Source organism: Carassius gibelio, chromosome A25 (assembly GCF_023724105.1).
Source record: "Carassius gibelio isolate Cgi1373 ecotype wild population from Czech Republic chromosome A25, carGib1.2-hapl.c, whole genome shotgun sequence".
NCBI classification, from domain to species: Eukaryota; Metazoa; Chordata; class Actinopteri; order Cypriniformes; family Cyprinidae; genus Carassius; species Carassius gibelio.
In genome coordinates this window covers 14,576,190-14,596,672 of record NC_068395.1, presented here as the reverse complement: position 1 = coordinate 14,596,672, position 20,483 = coordinate 14,576,190, and the positions used below count along the sequence as shown (strand labels likewise).

The 20,483-nt window shown below is 34.7% G+C and overlaps 3 protein-coding genes across 5 annotated transcripts; 2 read left to right on the top strand and 1 right to left on the bottom strand.

The window, feature by feature from the left end:
• Positions 1 to 893: 893 nt before the first annotated feature.
• On the top strand, positions 894 to 3,586 carry zgc:123278 (uncharacterized protein LOC641569 homolog). Of its 3 annotated transcripts, none has more exons than XM_052543458.1 (6): positions 894 to 1,062; positions 1,264 to 1,351; positions 2,404 to 2,469; positions 2,553 to 2,755; positions 2,868 to 2,958; positions 3,312 to 3,586. In XM_052543458.1, exons 1-6 carry the CDS (start codon positions 1,018 to 1,020, stop codon positions 3,410 to 3,412), a joined length of 594 nt encoding a protein of 197 aa, XP_052399418.1. In that variant the 5' UTR covers positions 894 to 1,017; the 3' UTR covers positions 3,413 to 3,586. The 3 variants fall into 3 exon arrangements, with proteins under 3 accessions (XP_052399418.1, XP_052399419.1, XP_052399417.1); XM_052543459.1 differs by having other exon boundaries at positions 896 to 1,062; positions 2,592 to 2,755; positions 3,309 to 3,586; XM_052543457.1 differs by having other exon boundaries at positions 896 to 1,062; positions 3,309 to 3,586.
• Positions 3,587 to 3,946: 360 nt separating this feature from the next.
• Positions 3,947 to 10,765, top strand: LOC127946725 (tumor susceptibility gene 101 protein). The gene is made up of 10 exons (XM_052543454.1): positions 3,947 to 4,241; positions 5,114 to 5,201; positions 5,280 to 5,345; positions 5,423 to 5,586; positions 5,744 to 5,870; positions 7,082 to 7,139; positions 7,298 to 7,392; positions 9,956 to 10,158; positions 10,232 to 10,471; positions 10,579 to 10,765. Exons 1-10 carry the CDS (start codon positions 4,200 to 4,202, stop codon positions 10,666 to 10,668), a joined length of 1,173 nt encoding a protein of 390 aa, XP_052399414.1. The 5' UTR covers positions 3,947 to 4,199; the 3' UTR covers positions 10,669 to 10,765.
• A 1,251-nt stretch (positions 10,766 to 12,016) lies between these two features.
• On the bottom strand, positions 12,017 to 18,957 carry LOC127946726 (L-lactate dehydrogenase A chain-like). Its single transcript, XM_052543456.1, has 8 exons — positions 18,842 to 18,957; positions 17,368 to 17,502; positions 17,053 to 17,170; positions 15,411 to 15,584; positions 15,142 to 15,315; positions 14,934 to 15,051; positions 14,554 to 14,677; positions 12,017 to 13,807 (listed from the first exon to the last, which is right to left on the bottom strand). The coding sequence occupies exons 2-8, from the start codon at positions 17,494 to 17,496 to the stop codon at positions 13,643 to 13,645; spliced, it is 1,002 nt and encodes a 333-aa protein (XP_052399416.1). The 5' UTR covers positions 17,497 to 17,502; positions 18,842 to 18,957; the 3' UTR covers positions 12,017 to 13,642.
• Between the last annotated feature and the right edge of the window lie 1,526 nt (positions 18,958 to 20,483).

Genomic DNA, 20,483 nt, shown 5'->3' with positions numbered 1-20,483 from the left:
TTCTGTGATGCAAAGATGAATTTTCAGCATCATTACTCCAGTCTTCAGTGTCACACGATCCTTCCGAAATCATAATAATATGCTGATTTGATGATCAATTTATCAATTATTATTGGTGTTCAGTTATTAATAATAGTTATTATTATGCGTGCGGAAATTAAAAAAAAAATCAGTATCCTTTGATGAATAGAAAGTTCAACTTAGCATTTATTTGAAATGGAAATCCTTTGTTACACTATTAATGTCTTTACCGTCGCTTTTAATTAATTTAATGCATCCTGTTTAAAATCTTATATTAAACTTTTAATTTGGTTTCCATAAATAATATTAATAAGTAATGTTTATTATTATGATTTCTGAAGGATCGTTTGACACTGAAAACTAGAGTAATCATGCTGAAAATACAGCTTTGATCACAGAAATAAATTATAATTTAACAGATATTCATTAATTTTAAATTCTAATAATATTTCACAATATTACTACATTTTAAAAAAAGTAATTGAAGCCTTGATGAAATTTTTTAAAATGGTATTTATTCCAAACTTTTGACCAGTTGTGTGTGTGTGTGTGTGTGTGTGTGTGTTAATTACACCATTAATCACTAGTAACATTAAAAAACACTTGTTAGTAGCAGAACTGTACATTATACAGTATATAGAGCATCAAGGCAGCTCTTCATGAGTTTCTATGTTTTCGACAGCAGTTTATTTATCAGTGTAAGTGTGTTTGTGTGGCTGTACATCATTCATTAACCTGAATAAATACTTCCTTCCACGCTTTTGTTGTCCTACAGATAGACAGTAATGTTTCTGTGCTGTTTATTTGTACTGATTGACCTTTAGTTCGTAGATCACAGTTCATCACTGTAAATCTCACTATTGGCTCTTCCTGACAATAACATGGTTTATTGGGCTGAAGCGAGGACTCTTAAGAACTTCACACTCTTCCTGTTGTGATAGTCTTCAGGAGCGACAGCACACTTCCTCTGGGTCTGCTTGTGTTTCATCTGAAGTCATGACAGTTACACCAGTTCGTGATCTGAAGAGGGTCTTACCCAGGGTACAGTTTGTCTTACAATTTGTCTTCCATAAGTTTTATTCATATATATATATATATATATATATATATATATATATATATATATATATATATATATACATATATATATATATATATATATATACATATATGAAGTCATTATGACGTGTCGCAGGTGAGTGTGTGCTGAAGACGTGTGTGTTTGTGTGTGTGTGTTTTCAGACGTATTGTCACAGGAGAGAGGTTCTGTCAGAGATCTCTACAGTTTTGTCTCAGCATCAGTCCCTTCAGCCAGTGCTGGATAGATTTGGTGAGCAGTTCAGTTAATTCAGAGCGATTTTCATCTGTCAGCATTCTATACAAAATCTTTAGATTTACTAATGTTTTATTTGGCTGTTATATATTGAATAATATGCAAAATTCTAAATATCCAGCTTCCTGTTTTGAAGCCAAGCTGTTTTAAAGGTTGATGCTCTAAAAGATCTACAAAAAACATCTTATTCTCAATGCTGTGGTGCTTAAAATAATATTGATAATAATATAATATTCATTTAGTTCTTCACAAAATAACTGTATAATAATACAAATAACAAAATGAGTTTATTAAAGTAATACAAAATTATTACTTTTAGCACTTTAATAAGCTTTTATTAACTTAAATGTATTGTAATAAGTGGCTTCATATTAAGTAGCCTGTTATTTGTTGATATGTATATTTTATGTAAATATAATAATTTCATTTACAAGTCATGTGGTTATAAATCAGTGTTTTCTAGGGATTCATACTTATTTAAAAAAATATTCTTCCCATTTAGACATTTTTCATTTTAGAAAGAAAACAAAATTTCTATATATAGAATATAAAATATATAAGTTTACACACACACACAAACTGGTATTTTACAATTAGGCATTAAAACTTAGACCCAAATAACAATGTTTTGGAGCTTTAAATAAATACATATAATTATATAATAATTTTAAAATAATTAAATAAAATATTAATACAATATTTTAAATAAACAATGTGAAAAATATTTTAAAGTAATATCAAATTTTGTTGTACTTTTACACTGGCAATAAAGAATATGACTTGATTTTTTTATTTTGTGTAATTAAGAGATTACTTCATGGAAACTTACTGAAATACATTACATTTAGTACGATTTGATGATATTAAATAAGTTAACAGCGCTTCATCAGTTATTTTATATGAAGAAAGGTTTACAGTGAAATTCTAATGTTTTACAAAGAACCACTAACTCTTTTAAAAGTGTTTGTTAAAAATATGTTCACAGTGCACAGAATTTACTTATTTCTTTAAGGAAATCAGTTTGTATTTTTCTTGTGATTTCTTCACAGTCTTCAATGATGGCACAGCGAGGACCTTGGTCGGTTTGACTGGAACAATTAAGGTGTTTTATGAAGGTAAATTTCACCATAAAGATAACTGGACTTTACTTTGGTTTCACGGTTAAGAAAAAAGAGATTATTATTGCATACATTTTAAGAATGCAGCAATCAAAACACTTCCACATGTTGTGGTTCAGGGAAACGCTACAATATTCCAGTGAGTCTGTGGCTAAAGGAAAGTTATCCGCGCACTGCGCCCATCTGCTATGTGAAGCCCACGCCGGAGATGGTGATCGTGGCCAGCAGACACGTCAACAGCAGTGGAGAGATCCTGATGCCTTACCTGGACGAGTGGACACATGTGAGTCTACTGCCTGAGCAGGCTACAATGGGTTTGACCTGCCTCAATACAAAGCATTTACAATTTTCTGTATTTTCATTAAATGATTTGCATTTTTTTTTTTTTTTTACAGATGCAGTGTGATCTGCACAGCTTGATTCAGGTTATGAAGGTCGTGTTTAGTGAAGTTCCTCCTCTACGTATCTGTCTTTACCCAAAAGACTGTGAGTATAGTTTGGTTATTCATTCCCATAATCTCTTCATATCATATAGTTTCATGTAGAGCAGCTTCACTCCTGAATCCCTTCTTCTGTCCTAATTACTTCAAGGAAACAGGTAAACAGGCAGTTGACCTAGTTAAGGTGAACCAAAATATGATAAGGTGTCCAAAGGTTGATGTGGTTTTATGTTTTGATTTTATGTTTTAATAATTAGCATTCTGCACCGACACTACAGCAATAGAAAAACATGGCATTTAAATAAGGCTGCCATATTGTTTTGCAGTCTTAAAGAAAATGCATCTGTGTACTTGTGTGGATGTTAAGGTAAAATGACCATTAATGTTTCTGTTCAGCAGGTTCTGCTTATCACAAACCCTCAGCTGAGGAAATCTCACATGTGATGCTGGACAGAGAGGACGATCTTCCTTTCTCAGAACATAATGAAACCATCTGTTAGCTTGCTAGATATATCTGCAGTGTGATTTTGTACACATGTGTTGTTGTTAAAGTAGACATTTGCATGAAACTGTAAATATTTGTTGAATAATAATAATAATAATAATAATAATAACGAATGTTAAATTTGAGCAGCTTGAATGTTAATACTCAAATAAATTTGATGTACATTTAATGTGAGTATACACGTTTGTGAAGCAAGGTTTTCCTAGTGATTCATGCTCAGTTCAATGTTTTTTTCTTCCTCATGTATTCATATTGACCTATAAAAACACCTACCTAGATATGTAAATATGCAGTTATTTACAGTGGGATATCACAACGAAATTCACTCAAATTCTACGAACATGAAGTTTTATTAAAAATAAACTATTTAAAAAAAATAGGATACATATGTATTTTATTATAATATATTATGAATTGTGATGACGTGAATTAAATATGTTCAAAGAAACCACTTGTCAGACTTTTATTTTGAAAAACGCCCAGAACACTCCCGCCGGAAGTGAAACTGCTCGCGCGGCTTGCATTGTTTATCTTCCTCGAGATGAATGCTGGTCGATTTCACCTGTATTTATTATTTTCTCATTAAGTAATTATTATTCGGAGCGTGTTAATGAGTTATTAAGGCGTTTAGAGTGTGTTTGTGTCGGACAGCAGGCGTCAATACGAGTATTTCAGGCTCTGTTGGATTCTTGTGGCCTGAGCTCAGAAACTCGTTTATTTCACATTTATTCCGTTTTTTTATCTGCTGTTTAGTGTGTTTATTTATATTTGTGTAGTAAGTCATGGCTGTTGTCAACGAAGGAGCTCTTAAAAAGATGCTGAAGGTCAGTATTTTGTTTATTCTTGAATGTGAAAAGTTTGTTAAATTAATAGGGTAAGAATATGATGGATGTTTAATATTATTGTGTTAAAATGGGAAATAATCTCATATCTACTGTATTTGACAGGTTATTCGCGTTCTTATAAGATTGTTGTCATGCTGGAATTGATTGGTTTCATATGTTTTGAAGTCAAAATAGGTCATATTTTATAATAACTTTCGTTAATAATAACATTAGCAAACGCGTTTAGACATATAACGATTAAATATTTCATGAATTGTGATCAGACTTGTGAAAACATAAGAAATTAAAAATTAAGAATTATTCATACAAAATACAATCTAGCATCAAGATTTTTGTGTAGAATTTCTCATTCTTGTTAATGAGATAATAATAAATTATAAAGTGCCTTAAAGTTGATATTATACATTTAGTGTTATATTAATATTATACATTTTCAAAATATATGAGTGAAATGTAGTATTTATTAATATTTAGAATTTGTATATTTATTATTATATCATTGTAATTTTTATTTAAGTATTTGTTTATTTTGTCTGTTTATGATTTCTTTTTTTCTTTTTTTTAGTACTTTTAAGTTTAGTTTTGAAATAGTTGCCATGATGGAATTTGCTGATATCATATTGTGTTACTTTTTGAAAGTCAAAATAATTATATTAATGTTTCATAATAACTTTCATTTAATATCTTAAGCAAACTTTTTTTTTTTATCGTTGAATGCATATTTAAATATTTTGATAGCTGATACGATACATTTTCAGACATTTCTTTGTGATAAAGCTTTATAGTGTAGACACATTAGTTTGTGTGCTTATTTATTTATATATATGTATGTATTATTTTCTATATTTCAGCAATACAAATACAGAGATCTCACGGTGCGGGAGATAACGAACGTCATCTCTCAGTACAAAGACCTCAAACCTGTTATGGATGCGTACGGTAAGATCCTCTCATCCCGAGTCTCTGGTAACTCGATTCTTGTCAGATTTCCGTGAATAACGGATGTCTCCTTCACAGTGTTTAATGACGGCTCCTCCAGAGACCTGATGAGCCTCACAGGAACGGTTCCAGTCAGTTATAGAGGTGGGTTAGAGAACTGTTTACAGTGTAAAGATGACGCAGGATTATATCATATAACCACGCATGTTTTCCCGTTTCAGGGAATGTGTATAATATTCCCGTGTGCTTGTGGCTGCTGGATACGTATCCCTACAACCCTCCCATATGTTTTGTGAAGCCCACCAGTGCGATGATGATCAAGACCGGCAAACACATCGACGCCAACGGCAAGATCTACCTGCCCTACCTGCACGAGTGGAAACATGTACGACTCCATGCGTCACAGCAAATTATTTCATTCTGTTGTCTAATATAACATAAAAATCAACATGTATTATGCTCTTTAAAAACACTTTGGTATGCGATATGAGGAAGCCGGAACAGGTCCGATTTCTCACTTTTCTTTGGTCTTGGCCCGTCAGCCTCAGTCGGATCTGTACGGGCTCATCCAGGTCATGATCGTGGTGTTTGGTGAGGAGCCGCCCGTGTTCTCCAGACCCACCACACAACCTCCGTACCAGGCCTTCCAAGCAGCCGGACCCCCGAACCGTGAGCACCGCTTCTGTGAATCTCGCAATACAATCGACAAAGTAGTTATGTTATGTTTATAAAGAAAACGAAACTTTAAAGCTGCAGTAGTTCACTTTTATAAAAATGGGTTTTTTACATATTTGTTAAACCTGTTATTATGTCCTGACAGTATGAGACATGAATATGAGACAGATAATCTGTGAAAAAAATCAAGCTCCTCTGGCTCCTCCCAGTGCTCCTATTGCCATTTGCAGAAACTCCATCGCTCCACGTAAAAAACAACCAATCAGAGCTGCGGTCCGTAACTTTGTTTGTGTTCAAAATGTAGAAAAATTAACATAATAAGCGAGTACACCATGAATCCATTTTCCAAACAGTGTTTTTGGCTTGTCCTGAATCACTAGGGTGCACCTATTATAAGTGTTTATATTCGGACTATTTTAGATTGATTCGGGGATACCGCGGCGGAGTAACCCAGTACCTGTGTGGTTCTTCATAGACATAAACAGAGAGAAGTAGTTCCGGCACGATGTTCTTCCGCAAGACTCAAGCAGTTCTGTTTATTAACCGCTAGAGCGTCAAAAGTTCCCTACCGCAGCTTTAAGCATCGAAATAATTTGTTGATTTGTTTTTTATGTAAACATCAATGTTATTTTAGTATTACTTATTTAATGTTATGGTAATTATTAATACGTTTAATTAGCTTTTCATTTTGCTTTTTTAATTTTCTTTAAATTCAAGTAATTTTGTTTTGTTATTTAGTCATTTTTATATGGCTTTTGTCATTTATATTAAGCTTTTATTTTATTTCAGTTTTAGTTTCTTTTTCAACTTCGACCTTATTCTTATTTATTTCAGTTATATTCAGTTAAATTTAAGTTTCAATTTATTTATTTTTTAAATGTAATATTTATGTTTTATTATTTTATTCAGTTCCGTTGTAATTAATAACAACACTGTTACACATGGTAATGTGTACACACACACAAACACACACAAAATAGACTTAAAAAAATATATAATTTCTTGTTTTTTAATTTTGTTTTTGGCAATAGTACACAGGCAATTCTTGACTTGGGAATATATTTATGCAACTTAATTATTTAGCTCAGATTGCTTGTATATAAAATAAGTTTTACACTCTCATTCCCAGTTAATGCCAGTTTTAAACAGCAGATGTCTCCCAGCACCAGCACTGCATATGTATGTGTTTGTTTTGTGTCCTCCAGAGTCCTATATGCCAGGAATGCCAGCAGTATCTCCCTACGGGCCAAACCCAAACCCCTGGTAATGACTCCTTCAGTCTGGTCAAAGATCATGCAACAGTCTAATCAACATTTAATAAACCTGTTAAAATCATTTGAATTTTTTCCAACACTTGAAATCCTGTGTTGTAATTACAGAGCATGATTAACTGGTTATGTAATGATTTGTGTCCACTTCAGTGGTTATCCCGGTTACCCTTACCCAGGAGGCAATGCTTATCCTGCCACAGGAGGTCCAGCACATTACACTTCCCAGACTCCCGTCACTGCTGTGGGTGAGTTGGCATGTTTGCCTTTGGCTTGGTTTTATTGCTAAACGACATCATATACAGTTATGCTGTAAATCAGCGTAATCCTGGAATAAGAAACGTGGATCCCCTATTCAGTTTCAGGTTGTAGTTTTCAGACGTCATTTTTCAGATTTGTTCAGATTTGTTCAGATTTGATTCTGAATTCATTTGAACTGGCACCATTCAGTCAGAATATGCGTTCATCTGAATTGGTAACACAAAAGTGTAATCACAGTTCAACCAGACTGCTAGCATTCACTTTAAATTTGCGTTAATCTGAATTGGTAGCATTTGCTCTGAATTTGAATGTGCAACATTTAGTCTTAATCGGTGTTAATATCAATTTGTTATATTTAATATTAAAATAAAATGAGTTTGTCTGAATTAAAAGCATTCTAAGATGATCTGAATCTGAGTCACAGTTAAACTTGAACTGCTAGAATTCATTTTGATTCGTTTGTCAACAATTCAAGTTGATCTAAATTGACTGCATTGAGTATGGATTTAAATGATCTAAATGAACAAACGTTGTGTCTTAATGTAATGTCTTAATCTGAATTGACAACACTGAATTGGAATCAGAGCAATTGTTAGCATCCAGTTTCAATCTGAATTCATTTGATTCGGCAAGATTCAGTCTGAACCTGAGGTCATCTAAAATTGTAGAATTTGATCAGCTTTGATATTTGCTACATTTAATCTGAGTCTGAGATCATCTAAATTTGCTGCATTCAATATGAATGTAAGTCTTAATTAGCAATATTCTGTCCAAATCTGAGTTGATCTGAATCACCAGCACTGAATATGAATCAGAGCTGAATTGACTTGGTAGCATTCAGTTTGAATCTGAATTCATTTTAATTAGCAATGTTCAATCTGTATCTGTTAATCTGAATTTATAACAACTACACTGAATTTAAGTGAGTAACATTCAGTATGAATATGTGAGTTGATCTGAACCGGCAACACTGAATCTGAATCTTGGAATTCTGCAGTCATTTGAAATGGCAAAATTCAGTCTGAATCTGAGTTTATCTAAATTTGTAGCATTTACTCAGAAATTATATTAGGAGCAGTCAATCTGAATTCATCTAAATTTGCTGCATTGAAAATGAGTCAATCTTAATTGGCAATATTCTGTCTAAATCTTAGTTGATCTGAATTGACAGCACTGAATATGAATCAGAGCAGAATTTAATTAGTAGCATTCAGTTAAAATCTGAATTCACCTTATCAACATTAAACCCGAAACTGTGTTACTCTGTATTAACAAACGTTATACCTGAATATAGAACACTGAACCGTTCAGACTGAATCTGAATTAATTAGAATTGGCTGCATTTATTCTAAATTTGGCTTAATGTGAATCAGTGGCTTTTACTCTGAATTTGAATAAGCAGCATTCAATCTTCATGTGAGTTCATCTGAATTGGCGTCTTTTGGTGAGAATATGAGTTAATCTGGATTAACAACATTCTGTATGAACTGGATTTAATCTGAATTGGAAATGTATTGCAGTCTTGAAAGTCTAGATCTTAAATAAGAAAGCATATTGGACAAGACAGATTTCCCTGAATGATGAGACACATAGCTTCATAAAAGTACCCAGTAGAACACACTTCACCCTTCATATTCACTCTACACATCGGTCTGTGGTCTTCAGCCTGGCTGTGTGCCTGCTTTACAGAGACCTGGTCGGACTGCTCTGAAAGGTTGGGCCTATAACTAGTTTCTGAGCTGCTAGAGGTCAGAGGACTTCATCCAGTTCATCACGTTTGACAGAGAGGGTGCTGCGTATATTTAGAGAGACAGGGAACTTTCCTCCTTAGGTTTGAACCATGGCATTAAATACACTGCTTTATGAGTGTTTCTGTATGACTGATGCATATGGTTTCTTATTCACCAGTCTTTGTAAGTTTTTCAATAGGAATTTCTCAATAGTAAAAGCAAAGTTGTTGGGCAGTATTATGTATAATAAATATATTTATGCGTGCATGGTATATATTTTAATGATAACAAACATGCACAAAATTGTTGCAAAATGGCTTGGCGATACATATTGAGTGTGAATGTTGATTTGTGTATTTGCTCTATTTAAATTTATTTTTACAATAGAGTAAAAATATAAATATTTATTTTAAATATTAATATATTTATATATGTATATTTATCAATTTAAATATATTTTTAAATGCATGAAAATATTTTCAAATATGTCTTTTTTTTTAATGTAGCCTGTTTTTTAAATTACATTATACAATTGTTAAAATCATCAAGGTTGAATGAAGAATTATATTTAATCATTTTAAATACTGTTATAACAGTATGTGCATAATAAACAAAAACTGCAGCATTTTTCACATACATGTTTTAATAAATCTTTTTAATACATGGAAATTCCAGTTAGGGACATCCAGGAATATTTCTAAGAGTTTGAATTGTTTCATTTCAACCAAACTGAATTGAACTCATGTTCATGTACCATCTTGCTGGTAATTCCCCAAATCAAATCAGTGGCAATAAATTGGTGTCTGTCTTCTCCTTGCAGGTCCGAGTCGTGATGGCACCATCGGTGAGGACACCATCCGAGCATCGCTGATCTCAGCCGTGAGCGATAAACTGCGCTGGAGAATGAAGGAGGAGATGGACCGAGCACAAGCCGAGCTGGACGCGCTGAAGAGAACTGAAGAAGACCTGAAGAAAGGACACCAGAAGCTGGAAGACATGGTGTCCCGTCTGGACCAGGAAGTGGTATGAACGTTTGCAATTACTCTATAGGTTCTGCATTCGAGATCAGAAACGTGACTTTTTGTGACACCCCCAGGCTGAGGTGGACAGAAACATCGAGCTCCTCAAGAGGAAGGACGAGGAACTGAGCGAAGCTCTGGAGAAGATGGAGAACCAGTCGGAAAACAATGACATTGACGACGTGATCATCCCAACAGCCCCGCTCTACAAACAGATCCTGAACCTGTACGCAGAGGAGAACGCCATAGAGGACACCATCTTTTACCTGGGAGAAGCCCTTCGGAGAGGAGTCATCGACCTGGAGGTCTTCCTCAAGGTCTGTTCGCCCCCTAGATCTCTCTCTTCAGAGAACAATGAAACTTTTGGCTCAACCTTGGCATTTAATGCACTTTTCTTCCCCGTTTGTCTCATTTTTGTCCTCAGCACGTGCGTCTGCTGTCCCGAAAACAGTTCCAGCTGCGAGCGCTCATGCAGAAAGCGCGAAAGACGGCCGGACTGAGTGACCTTTACTGACCCTGCGCCCCAGCTCTGATCACTAGTCTCTCCGTGGCATGTCATCATATTTTACTTCTGTGAGAGTTTTAGCTACTGTAACCGGTTGACTTTATTTTCTTGATTTGGAAAAGGCGAAATCAGGTACAATATTTGAAAGCTATAAGGAAAAACTAGACCTGAGCATTAGAAGTAGAAGAGATGTCTTAGACTTCATGTTTCTTCTTTCATTTGAGCTTCTCGTGTTAAACTGGCAGGCGTTTGGGTCTTCGGCTTTAGATACTACTGTTATTAACCGTACAGAGTCAACTTTTCTGCAAGAAGCATATGAAAATATTGCTCCCGAATGTGGATAGCAACTCCTGTTTTCATTCAGACACTTGTTTCAAAGTGTTGTCATACTCCTATAACTATGTGAATCTCACAGAAAAATTCACCTCAAAATAAATACGTATATTTTCTGCATGAAAAATGTAGCTTACATAGTGTAAAATATTACGTACATTTTGGTAAAACATTTGGTAACAAATTAAATGCATTTACTCCACAAATGTCACATTAAAGTAATAAGAAAAAAGTCAGTACTGTAATGCAGTACTTAAAATAATCCAGTCCAAACATTTTGGATTATATATATATATATATATATATATATATATATATATATATATATATATATATATATATATTATATATATATATACACCGTTTCTGTGAGATTCATTCAGTGATGACTTATGGTTCCATATTTCAATTTTATTTCATTTATTATTTCTCATTGCATTTGGGAACTATTTCCAGATTTATTGTAATGTTCTCACAACTGTACACAATCATTTCACTGTACACAAAGTTTGGTTTGTGACTAATAATGTTTGAAAACTGAAAAGCTATAAACTGTTGCACTGTATTTTTTTTTTTTTTTTTTTTTTACTTTTTATTCTTCCAAATGTAAAAAAAGAAAAAAGAAATGTTGCATTTCAGTCAATTGTCTTAATGCACTTTTTGGATGTGAATTAGATTTTTAAGACTTGAGTTGAGTTTCTTAGTGAGACTATACCCCCTCATCTGCTAATATTTGTTCCTATTTGCACCAGGTTGTAGATTATGATGTCGGGCAGATCAATAAAAGAACATGATCTTAAATCGTGATCGACTTGTGAATGGTCATGGATTCATATCAGTGCATGTATAAAAAACGGTCAGGTGCCATTGTGCTAACCTGTGTTTGATCTTGAGCTATTGAACCTTAGCCTGGCCTGATATTGATGCTATATAACTTCATGCACCTGAAATGCTCTAGTTAACTTTAGACCGTCCAACCTTGTCCAATAAACCAGTTTATTTCTAAGACAGATAACATGACAGCTTTTATAAGTCACACTGTTTATTCAGTCACACGCTTCAAGTAACCGTCACTGTGTCTCGCCACTTAGCTGAGAGTTTTATTGCGCTGATGAACCAACACTGATATAAATAAAAACACACTGAAAACAGCATTTTGTTTCCAGCAGATACATAAGGTATACACAAATTACAAATGATGGATTCTCTAAACAATAAGATTTCAACACTTTGATATACCATGATGTACAATGAATTTCTAAAAGGTTTAATCCCAAGATAATAGATGTAAAAGTGCTTTTTCTGGTTGGCAAAACTTGTGCACTTGTGGTTGTCTTGAGTAAAAAATCAGTAACTTGGTTTATTCAATGTGTTTACATGCGCAATCTTGAGATGTTTATGATGCTAAAATGCCTTAAACGGTGTTGTGCTCGTTAAGTGATTTCTTCGCAGAATGTTGTTATTTGGATTTCGTCATGATGTTAAATGGACCGTAAGTATGTAACATGTACTGAACAAATTCCTTCAAATAATTCTTAATTCATTATGCAAATTGTTGCATTAAATTCAGACAACATTTTAAAATGGTTTACTCACATTCAGTGTAACAAATCAAAATTAAAAACGAATCGAAGGTAATTAAATGCAATAATTCAATATCATTCGTTAAACCATTCTCAGATTTCCTGTAGAAAATTCAAAATTGTTTGTAAAACCATTCCAAGGTAGTTCAACATGACAATTCAAAAATTCTCCTAAAACCGTTTTTGCATTAGTTGTCATTTAATGTAACTGAAAATGTAAAACAGTTCCAAGTTAAACTGTTGCTTCAAATTCAATGCGAAAAGTCAAAGTCATTCTTGAGTTAACTGTTGTGTTTAAATGTAGTAATTGTTCATAAAACCATTCTAAGATAAAATTGTTGCTTTAAATTCAATGTGACATTTCAAAATTGTTCAGAACTCCATACTTTTAAAACAGTTGAAAATTAAATTGTTGGAACGAATTCAATGCAAAAATTAAATATAATTTGCTAAACCGTTTTTGCATTGTTGCATTTAATTTAGAAATTAAAAATTGTACGTGAAAAAAATTCTAAGGTAATTCATTGAATTTCAATGCAAAAAGTTTTGCATGAAAAGTTTTGACTAATTTACATGCATTTTGTTCTGCTTATTTCACAAATAAGGACTATTGTGCTCATGTCTTTTAATAATTTGATGTCAAATCCTGCCTTAAAAAAAAAATCCTGGTTTCTGAGCTTATTTTTAAACTTTTATTATTTTGTTGTACATGTAAATACCATGAAGTTTCAGAAAACTGATATTTTGTAGCTTTGGTTTTACGTGTTGTTCTTGCTTGAAATGATCAATTTTGTGATAAAGGACTTAAGTACGGAATGCTAGCTGACCGCAGAAATTAAAATAAGAATCTCAAATTGCACATCATTTTGTTCACGAGTGCTTTTTTCTTGAATATACAATAGTATGCACACAGACACAAACTTTTACAAAGTTTATGATCTTTGTCAGGACAACCAGAATAAACTTTATCCTATACAGCTAAAATTTAAATAAGATCTTACAATCTGAAGGTCTGAGACTGGGTTTGTAATTTGTGACACTGGCTACATTTTGGAGGAAACCGCGCTTCACAAGGTCAGCTCCTTCTGAACGGCCCACAGGGTCTCAGCGCTCTTCTTCAGCTGTTTCTCCTCGTCTGACTTCAGGGTCATCTGGACAATATCGGTCAAGCCACTGTTACCCAGGAGGCACGGCACGCTGAGGAAGACCTCTTCATTCACACCATGCATTCCCTGTGAACATGCAACAAGAGACAGATAATGGTGTTGGATTTTAACAGCTCAGTTCCAAAATAGACAAGCTAATCACCTAGCCAACAATTTTAAACAACACAGGCCTAATTAGATGCCTCATTTTGGCCTAATATAAAGCAGCACCACCACATGTACCTTCTGAAGTTCAATCCCAGAAACCACTGGGACAAACTGAGAAGCATTTCATCCAAAATGGTGGACAGACAAATTCAGAATTGAATGAAACAATGAATTGTGCAATGTGCAAAACTTGGTTGGTTTGAAAACAACCTGCAATGGCTTCCGATAGTTTTCCATTAGCATGTTGCTACGCTAATGATGTAGATGCATACTGCCTCAATAATTGCATTCTCTAATGCTCTTTGTGTGATGAACACTATTTGTGGCACACAAGAAGTTATTCAGATTGGGTATAGAGTACACAAGATTGTTAGCGTAGCAAAATGCTAACGATTTAAAATACTGAAACCAACTGTGAAAGTTTAAGTTTGTGTTGCATGCAAGTTGGTGTCCACGAAGAGCTTCTCAACTTCCTCACTTGGACTTGGAGCAGGATGTTGCCTATATAGTTATTAGTTTGTGGTTTTAAAATGGAATTTACTATTATTATTATTATTATATAGTACGTGCATATGTACTATCGACTCTCCATGCTAGAAAAATTATGGCACAATATTTGGTTAATGAATATGGTTGGTCTTCAGAAATAAACAAGAGGGTCTAACCTTGACCAAAGCTGAAACTGGATGACACCTGCGTAGGTTCCTCAAGATGCTTTCACACAGGTTAGCTACAGACATACCAATAGCCCAGGAAGTGTAGCCCTTCAGCTTAATAACCTCATACGCACTGCCAATACAAACCAGATTTATGTTAAACACAGATAAACAACCACGAGTCCAGACTAAATACATTTACACAAGGACTTGATTTATAGACTCTCTAATGGCAACAGAGTACACATCTATCAGAGATCATATACAAATAAAGAGAAACGACTCCTAACCCTTGGCCTCTCTCCCCTTAAACCCTTCTATATGTCCAATTATGTAGAAGGTCTATTATAAACCACTCATGAATGTCTGGTTGGGTACAAATGATTCACCTGTCAACCACCATCTTGTGGACGCTCTTCCAGTCCTCCTTGTCTTTATCTGTTCCCATGTCAGGGTTAAGACTCTGGAGGGACACTCCAGCCACATTGACTCCGCTCCACACAGGAACTACAGAAGCAAGATAAAGTTTACATTTCATGAAGAAAATAATTGGTGTTCATTGTGCTCTGTGCTCCCAGTCATCTGTGCAGTCCTCACCGCTGGAGTCTCCATGTTCTCCAATGACCCAAGCATGGCAGCTAGATGGGTGAATGCCCAGCTTCTCTCCCATCAGCTGACGGAAACGAGCGGAGTCCAGGTTTGTGCCGCTGCCGATCACACGGTTCCTGGGCAAACCGCTCAGCTTCCAGGCCACGTAGGTCAAGATGTCAACTGAGGAGAAGACGACATCGGTTTACGGTCAACTGAGGCTACATTACGTCAACGGAAAACTTTGAGCTCAAAAGAATGGCCCAGGAATGACATACCTGGGTTTGAGACCACCAGAAGGATGCAGTTGGGGCTGTACTTGATGATGTTGGGGATGATGAACTTGAAGATGTTGACGTTCCTCTGGACGAGGTTCAGGCGGCTCTCGCCCTCCTGCTGACGTGCTCCAGCGGTCACAACGACCACTTTGGAGTTTGCAGTCACGCTGTAGTCTGGAAAATCACATGGAATTATCAATTTTGGAAAGATATAAGATCTAAGACCGAAGACTAAATAATTGCAAACATTGGTTTAGACAGGGATGCCCATTCCTGTTCCTGAAAATCTACCTCCCTGCAGAGTTCAGCTCCCACCCTGATCAAACACATCCGAACCAGCTATTAAAATCTCCAGGAGCCCTTGATAATTACAGAAAGGTGTGTTGGATCAGGGTTGGAGCTGAACAATGCAGACAAGCTGATCTCCAGGAACAGGATTGGTCACCCCTGGTTTAGACGCTAGGTCTTCAACCCTGCTCCTAGAGACCCTCTGTCCTACAAAGTTTATTTCCAGCCTGCTTCAGCACACCTAGCCTGTGATGTTTCGAGTAATCCTGGAGACTGTGATTAGATGGTTCAGGTGTTTGATTAGGGTTGCAGCTGTACTCTGCTGGACAGTTGGACCCAGGAGCAGGGTTGAAGACCTAGGGTTTAGACTTCAAACAAGAACTCCTAAAGACCAGTTTACACCAGCAAAAAAAATAATAATAGTAATAATAATAATTGTCTTTTTTGCATTTCACGTCACAAGCGCTTGTGGGAGTTGCTGTGCATGAAGAGTTCTTCAGATTGCTCTGTAAATAAGAGCTCAATCCAATGAAACCAATATCTTTGTGCATTTGCACTTTGTTAGCTTAGCAACATGTTGACGTAGGATCTACTGGAACCGAATGCTAATTAAGTCTTATGTTTGTTTTGTTTTTTTGCGTGATGAGCATCTTTAATATGTTTTTTTGCATCGAGTTGGCACCAGTCGAACCACAGCTTTTTAGATGAATGAGCATGTTACATTCGATGGCAAAACCTGTTGCAGAGGTTCAGATCACTCTGATTGACTTCAGTTTAGTGAACCAGTATACAAGAAGAAAAACGGAAGTAACAAAAGTCAAGAGCTCTTCTCATTTTCTCATGCAGCTTTAAGGTTTTTACATCCATAGTTTTAAATCTTACGGTTTTCCTTTTGAAATCACAAATACAAACCGCTGCCACCTGCTGGTACGGAGTTGTTTTCTCTCACGCAGGCACAGAACATAAGTGCTAGTTGGCCATAGACTTTGCAGTGTGTTCAAAGCTAAACTTTTTGGCCCAGATGCTACTTCTTTGATGTCAGTGTGGTGTGTCTGGGCACTTTTGATAAGTAAAGAAAAGAAAATAAATCTTTCCTTTTCAAAATGTTTTATATATCTAATAAATATACAGTTCCTTTAAAAATTGCTGATTGCTGATTTCCATTTTAATATTTTACTTCTGTTATTTAAATGGTAAACTATTCTGTAATTACATTACATATTTCAGACTCAGGGTTACCTCCCTAGTACATTTATTACCAAACCAGCACCAATTGAAAGATCTGCTCCTTATCATAAACTCTCACTTTTTTCCCGCTCACATTTTTGTGTAATAGTAGGTTATGAAATCTGACCTTTATCCGCCACTATCTTGTGCGTCTTGAGAAAGAGGCTTCCATGCTGCAGGTCCATAGCCTCTCCTTTCAGCTTATCTTCCATCACGTCCACTAGGGCGAGTTCATCAGTCAGACCCTGCACGAACACATGCACGCACTTCAACACTCCTCTACTGATAATACAATCCTCTCCACCTCTGGGAAATGTTGAGTTTATGATTTAATTGTATTGCCCATTCACCTCAACTGGTTTAATTCAGAGCAGAATTGAAGTTACACTATATTTGAGTGTTGTTGTGTTATATAATGCGTTCTTCGATGTGACTCACTGACCTTGAGCAGGATGCTGACGGCGGCGGCCATCCCAACCATCCCTACACCCACCACGGTCACCTTGTTAGTGGGCCCCGTGGCCTCCTCTTTGCTCACATGAGTGATGAGTTTCTCCTTTGTAGAGGCCATCTTCAACTACAGGTGAATTCAGAATCTCATCAGTTAGGATGCATTTTAAATGCATCATTAATATACTTACAGTATCGATGCCTTTAAAGAAAGAAAGGACTGAATGGCTTCTTAGAAGACCGCAGTTTGAAATTAACAGCACGTAATTTGCAAAACTCACCTTAAAAGCCTCTCATTGGTCTGTAGTCATTTAAAATCACTAGAAAATTAAACATTTTAATTGCGTTTACACTTGAGAGACCTTGTAGAACATGCACTGATGAACTGATTAAATTTGCATTTATTAATTTTATTTTTTACCAATAATTTAGAATATTTTAGAGTTGAAGTTGGTTTTGTATTGTTGGATAAATACATATATAAATAATAATATATGCAAAATAAAATAAAAGTATTTTATTCTGAGACATTGTCATGGAATTATTTAGTTTAGTAACCTGGTTTATACACTATAGACACATTTATTAATAATTATGATAATAAACACGAAAATAAGTAAAATTAACGAATTCTAAATGTTAAATTAATCTATAATATAATCTCAACTATATAATAAAATAACACGAATTCTAGTCGATTCTCGTTATTTTATCACAGTAATTAAGTCATTTTAAGGAGGCTTGGGTTAAGCTGACGCAAACTCAACTCATTTCGAAACCGTAGATGTGTAAATTCTACACATGCTGAATGAAATACTAACTCATCTTGCGCAAAAAAAAAAAAAAAAAAAAAAAAAAAGAATTGCAAAACGGGACTCTTATGTCCTCATGCGGACGACCCCAAATGCACCCATACCCACCCATAAGTCCCAGACCCTTTTGCAGTTCAGAAAACAAGAAGTACAGACTCCTTGAAGCACGTAGGCTTCAGTGACGCACAACACGAATGATGCACCAAGATTCACATGCTCCGACTAAAGAAATGCATTTGCTTAAAAGGTCAATACCTGATCGTAATGTTTATTTTGAAACAAGCATCAACAGGTCGTGTTTGAGTTCAAAGGAGTGAACTGGGTCTAATTATTAGTATTTTTTATGATGTGCTTCATCGTCACAGCTAAAACTGTTAAACTGTTGCTTTTATCATTAATTAATGAAAATTAACTCTCTGCACAGTTCAGTGAGGATGCAACACAATAATACTAATGGTAGAATATATATATATATATATATATATATATATATATATATATATATATATATATATATATATATATATATATATATATATATATATATATATATATATATATATATATATATATATATATATATATATACATGGACTATAGCTTTTTTTATTTAATGCATTTTAAACTACTACCTAGCGCCAGCTAGCGTCTTACCTGTATGTAGCTGTGATTCTGCAGTGGTTTTCAGTGTAGTCTGGCAGGAATGTTTCCGCACCTGTTGCTGAGAGGACGAGGATCCGCGCAGCTTTATAAAGAGAGGAACGCCACACGTCACATGCTTCATTTGCATATGAATAAGGTGGGCGTGGCTTCGCATCTCGTGGCGGAAGTCACGTCCATCAGGGGAAGCGTCATGGTATCTTCTTTAGAACCTTAGAACGCGTTTAATGTCTCAAATGAACTGCCCACTAAACATTTATTGAATGATATTGCATGTTTAATGCGAGTATTCTTGTTATTCTTGTATTTATTTGTTTGTAAACTACAAAACATAGCTAACAAAAATATGTTGTAAGAACATAATGCTAACGTTCTCATTAAGTTATAAAAACGTTATTTATTAACGTTTTCTAAATGTTCAAAACGTTCGGTTTTAAAAATGTTTTAGAAACGCTTTGTCTTGGTTGTGAGAACATTATTTAGTTTTGAATTAAAAAAATAAATAAAAAATCTCTAAAAACAAATAAAGATGAAAGTCCAACTAAAATGTTACAGGAAAAAAAATATATCTTATAAAAATATAATATAACTTATATAATTTAACAAATAAAAAATCCTAGCCTGGTTTACTGTTTTGGTTTTTAACTGTAGCCCTGTAGTTTCCATTTTTCCCTTTGTATTTTATTTCTCTCATAATATTGCAGACTACTGAAGCCATGAATCTAATTATTATTATTATTAGTATTATCATTATTATTTAATTTTCGTTGTGTGTGACATACAAATAGCAAACCTCACAATGAAAATGCATAGGCCTATGTATTAGAGAGAGAAAAAAATGAATACATGAAGCAGTTTGGCAAGAGGATGCTGTGAATATTTCTGGTCTGTGAGTACAGCGTGTCCCTCGAGAGGAATGGGCCTCGTTTGAGGATGTGCTGTGTCATAGTGAGCTGGCGTGAGGGTTTCAGAAACACAGACTGCTCCAGGAAAACATGCACAGCAAAACTATTACTGGCAGAAGATTAGTGTTGTAACAGTACTGCAGAAACTGAATATCTTTTACCATACAGAATATCTTTTTTTATATATATACAGTAATTATCTAATGCATGATGACAATTCAAATGTTAACCATCAGTTTTAGACTAAATAATGTGTAAAAAGTTGCCTATAGGTCAATAGGCTAGCAGGTTAACCTAATAACTGACAACAGACTGATTGTTATAAGTTGTAAAAAGCTCATTCTGTGCCGTTTTAAATATATTTTGTAATGAAACTGCACCATCTTGTGGTGTGAAAAGTTCCTTGTATGCTGTAGGCTATATATATTCATAAAGGGTTTTCATTTTTAGAGTTTCAGGTTCAGTCATGTACTCTAATTAATAAATGTTCGGTTACAAAATTCTCCCCTGGGAAGTGTTCATATAGCACTAGTGTTATTTATCCAAGTCTGACAGGTCATGACAAGTTACATGGTATTGCATAATAGAGGAAAAAAGAGAAAGGAATGTCCTAAGGAATGCTAATGTATTTTGTCGTTCCCAAACTAGCGTTCTTTGGATTCACATTCCTTTAAGATTTTCACTAATTTGGTAAATAATAAATAAACGAGCTTTACACACTTTAAATAGTC

Excerpts from the sequence above, each read along its gene's own strand:
- LOC127946725 (XM_052543454.1), top strand. The coding sequence starts at position 4,200 with ATGGCTGTTGTCAACGAAGGAGCTCTTAAAAAGATGCTGAAG. Across the intron at positions 5,202-5,279 it reads ACCTGTTATGGATGCGTACG|TGTTTAATGACGGCTCCTCC; the intron begins GTAAGATCCTCT and ends TCTCCTTCACAG. Across the intron at positions 7,140-7,297 it reads GGGCCAAACCCAAACCCCTG|TGGTTATCCCGGTTACCCTT; the intron begins GTAATGACTCCT and ends TGTCCACTTCAG.
- zgc:123278 (XM_052543457.1), top strand. The coding sequence starts at position 1,018 with ATGACAGTTACACCAGTTCGTGATCTGAAGAGGGTCTTACCCAGG. Across the intron at positions 1,063-1,263 it reads TGAAGAGGGTCTTACCCAGG|ACGTATTGTCACAGGAGAGA; the intron begins GTACAGTTTGTC and ends GTGTGTTTTCAG. Across the intron at positions 2,756-2,867 it reads ACCTGGACGAGTGGACACAT|ATGCAGTGTGATCTGCACAG; the intron begins GTGAGTCTACTG and ends TTTTTTTTACAG.
- LOC127946726 (XM_052543456.1), bottom strand. The coding sequence starts at position 17,496 with ATGGCCTCTACAAAGGAGAAACTCATCACTCATGTGAGCAAAGAGGAG. Across the intron at positions 17,171-17,367 it reads CCGTCAGCATCCTGCTCAAG|GGTCTGACTGATGAACTCGC; the intron begins GTCAGTGAGTCA and ends GTGTTCGTGCAG. Across the intron at positions 14,678-14,933 it reads CACAAGATGGTGGTTGACAG|TGCGTATGAGGTTATTAAGC; the intron begins GTGAATCATTTG and ends TTGTATTGGCAG.